Raw genomic sequence first — 2509 nt, 5'->3', positions numbered from 1 at the left:
TTATCAAAGAAACGTACTGAATACCATTTTGAAGAACAGTTCCACTTTATGACATTTAGTTGCATTAAATATTTAGTTCTGTTGTGTTGCTTTATACTGCTGTGCGATGAAATTAAATGCAAACTACAATTTGAATGTCTGCAAACATTGGCAAGAATCTGCAGCTAAATTTAGATATAAGATTTGCAGTGTCTGTTGTTTTTTTTTTTTTTCTTTTCATCTTTGATGGGTAAAGTATAAAAATGTTTAGGAATTTGACCTGCTTTCTTTTTCCCTCTCTATTTTCAGGTTTGCAGAGCATGCCAGGGGACTACGTTTCTCAGGGTGGTCCTATGGGAATGAGTATGGCACAGCCAAGTTACACTCCTCCCCAGATGACCCCACACCCTACTCAGTTAAGACACGGACCCCCAATGCATTCATATTTGCCAAGCCATCCCCACCACCCAGCCATGATGATGCACGGAGGACCCCCTACCCACCCTGGAATGACTATGTCAGGACAGAGCCCCACAATGTTAAATTCTGTAGATCCCAATGTTGGCGGACAGGTTATGGACATTCATGCCCAATAGTAAAAGGGAACTCAAGGGAAAAGGAAACACACGCAAAAACTATTTTAAGACTTTCTGAACTTTGACCAGATGTTGACACTTAATATGGGAATTCCAGACAGCTGTGATTATTTTTTACTTTTGTCATTTTTCATCAAGCCACAGAGGACCAATGCAACAAGAACACAAATGTGAAATCATGGGCTCACTGAGATGATTCTGTCCATGTAAAGATCCTCTGGAAAAAGACTCCGAGAGTTATAACTACTGTAGTATAAACATAGGAACTAAGTTAAACTTGTACATTTCTGTTGATCACACCGTTATGTTGCCTCAAATAGTTTTAGAAGAGAAAAAAAAAATATATCCTTGTTTTCCACACTATGTGTGTTGTTCCCAAAAGAATGACTGTCTTGGTTCATCAGTGAATTCACTATCCAGGAGAAACTGTGGTATATTTTAAACCTGTTGGGCCAATGAGAAAAGAACCACGCTGGAGACCATGATGGACGGATGTTTGGCTGAACCCTCGTCACTCCAACTCCAGCTTCAAGAATGTGTTTTCATGCCCGGCCTTTGTTCCTCCATAAACGTGTCCTTTAGTTTCAAACAGATCTTTATAGTTTGTGCTTCATAAGCCAATTCTTATTATTTGGGGGGACTCTTCTTCAAAGAGCTTGCCAGTGAAGATTGAAAAGACAGAGCAGGAGCTTCTTCCAGGAGTTCTGAGCCTTGGCTGTGGACAAAACAATCTTGAGTTGGGCAGCTTTCCTCAACACAAAAAAAGTTATTCATGGTCATGGAACCATAACTAGGACTTTATCAGAAACTCAAAGCTTGGGAGATGAACAGGAGCAAGAGAATACTGTAACAAACTTCGTACAGAGTTCGGTCTATTAATTGTTTCATGTTAGATATTCTATGTGTTTACCTCAATTGAAAAAAAAAAGAATGTTTTTGCTAGTATCAGATCTGCTGTGGAATTGGTATTGTATGTCCATGAATTCTTCTTTTCTCAGCACGTGTTCCTCACTAGAAGAAAATACTGTTACCTTTAAGCTTTGTCAAATTTACATTAAAATACTTGTATGAGGACTGTGACGTTATGTTAAAAAAAAAAGGTGTTAAGTCACAAAATGCGGTAATAAATATTTCATTTTTGATTTTTTGTTAGGCTTTCGTGTTTTTAATGGTTTGAAGGCAAGGTTGCACAATGCTGACTATATGTAGCTAAAAGTAGGTGACGGCTTTTCCCCCAAGAAGTTGAGTATATTTGAAACTTAATTTTAAGTAATCATCTGTAGCCTTTCAGTGTATATATGGCTTATAAGTTCCACCAGCAGAAAACTTCTAAAGGTATGAAATTTTGTGTGTGTGTGTGTGTGTGTGTGTGTATGGTGTTACGAGCTAGGTTGAAAGATTATTTTCAACGTGCCCCACCTCCTGTTTAGATGCATGACATTAAAAAAATTGACTTGGAGATAAAACTTTTTGTGATCTTCGTCTGCCAGAATAAAGGGCTTTTTCAGAGTTACTTTTGCATCATAAGAAATAGCGCTTGTACTCAAAGGTAATTCATTTGCCCGTGTTTTTCCTCTGTCTTACTTACTAATATGATGTTGAATATGTAAATGAAAACTTACATGTGGATGTTCAAAGATAAGTGAACAACTTCTATGGAGTTCGAAGTCCTGAGTTTTAAAGATTCCTTGCTCATTAATATTTAATATACATTATATTATGGTGTCTTTTTATTTCAGACACTTACTTCCTCCGTGTGCTGGGATGCTAGGTTGGTGATTGTGACTACAACTAAATTTTTCTCTGAAAAACAACAAAATAGACAATAGAATGGCATTTTCAAAAGTTTCTCAATCAGTCCTGAAAAATTCCTGCCATTAGCTTGTTGACCTGCTAAAGTTGCAAGAAGTGTGAGGCATTGGCAGGCCTCATCA

The 2509-nt window shown here is 37.5% G+C and overlaps 1 protein-coding gene across 9 annotated transcripts in view; it reads left to right on the top strand.

The window, feature by feature from the left end:
* The window catches only part of MEIS2 (Meis homeobox 2), a 213160-nt gene extending 211433 nt beyond the window's left edge, over nt 1-1727 (top strand). For 6 of the 9 annotated variants that reach the window (XM_003791693.3, XM_003791691.3, XM_003791694.3 and 3 more), the window contains one exon: nt 289-1727. In XM_003791693.3, the coding sequence (XP_003791741.1) occupies nt 289-575 (287 nt within the window). In that variant the 3' untranslated portion in view covers nt 576-1727. The remainder of the gene's footprint in view (nt 1-288) is intronic. The other 3 variants (XM_023514305.1, XM_023514304.1, XM_023514302.1) reach the window with 1 other exon arrangement.
* Nucleotides 1728-2509: the final 782 nt, after the last annotated feature.

Source organism: Otolemur garnettii, unplaced genomic scaffold, assembly GCF_000181295.1.
Source record: "Otolemur garnettii isolate 467f Iridium unplaced genomic scaffold, OtoGar3 scaffold00050, whole genome shotgun sequence".
In the NCBI taxonomy this organism is placed as follows: Eukaryota; Metazoa; Chordata; class Mammalia; order Primates; family Galagidae; genus Otolemur; species Otolemur garnettii.
The sequence above is the reverse complement of the archived record's forward strand: the minus strand, read 5'-3'. Positions and strand labels throughout refer to the sequence as shown.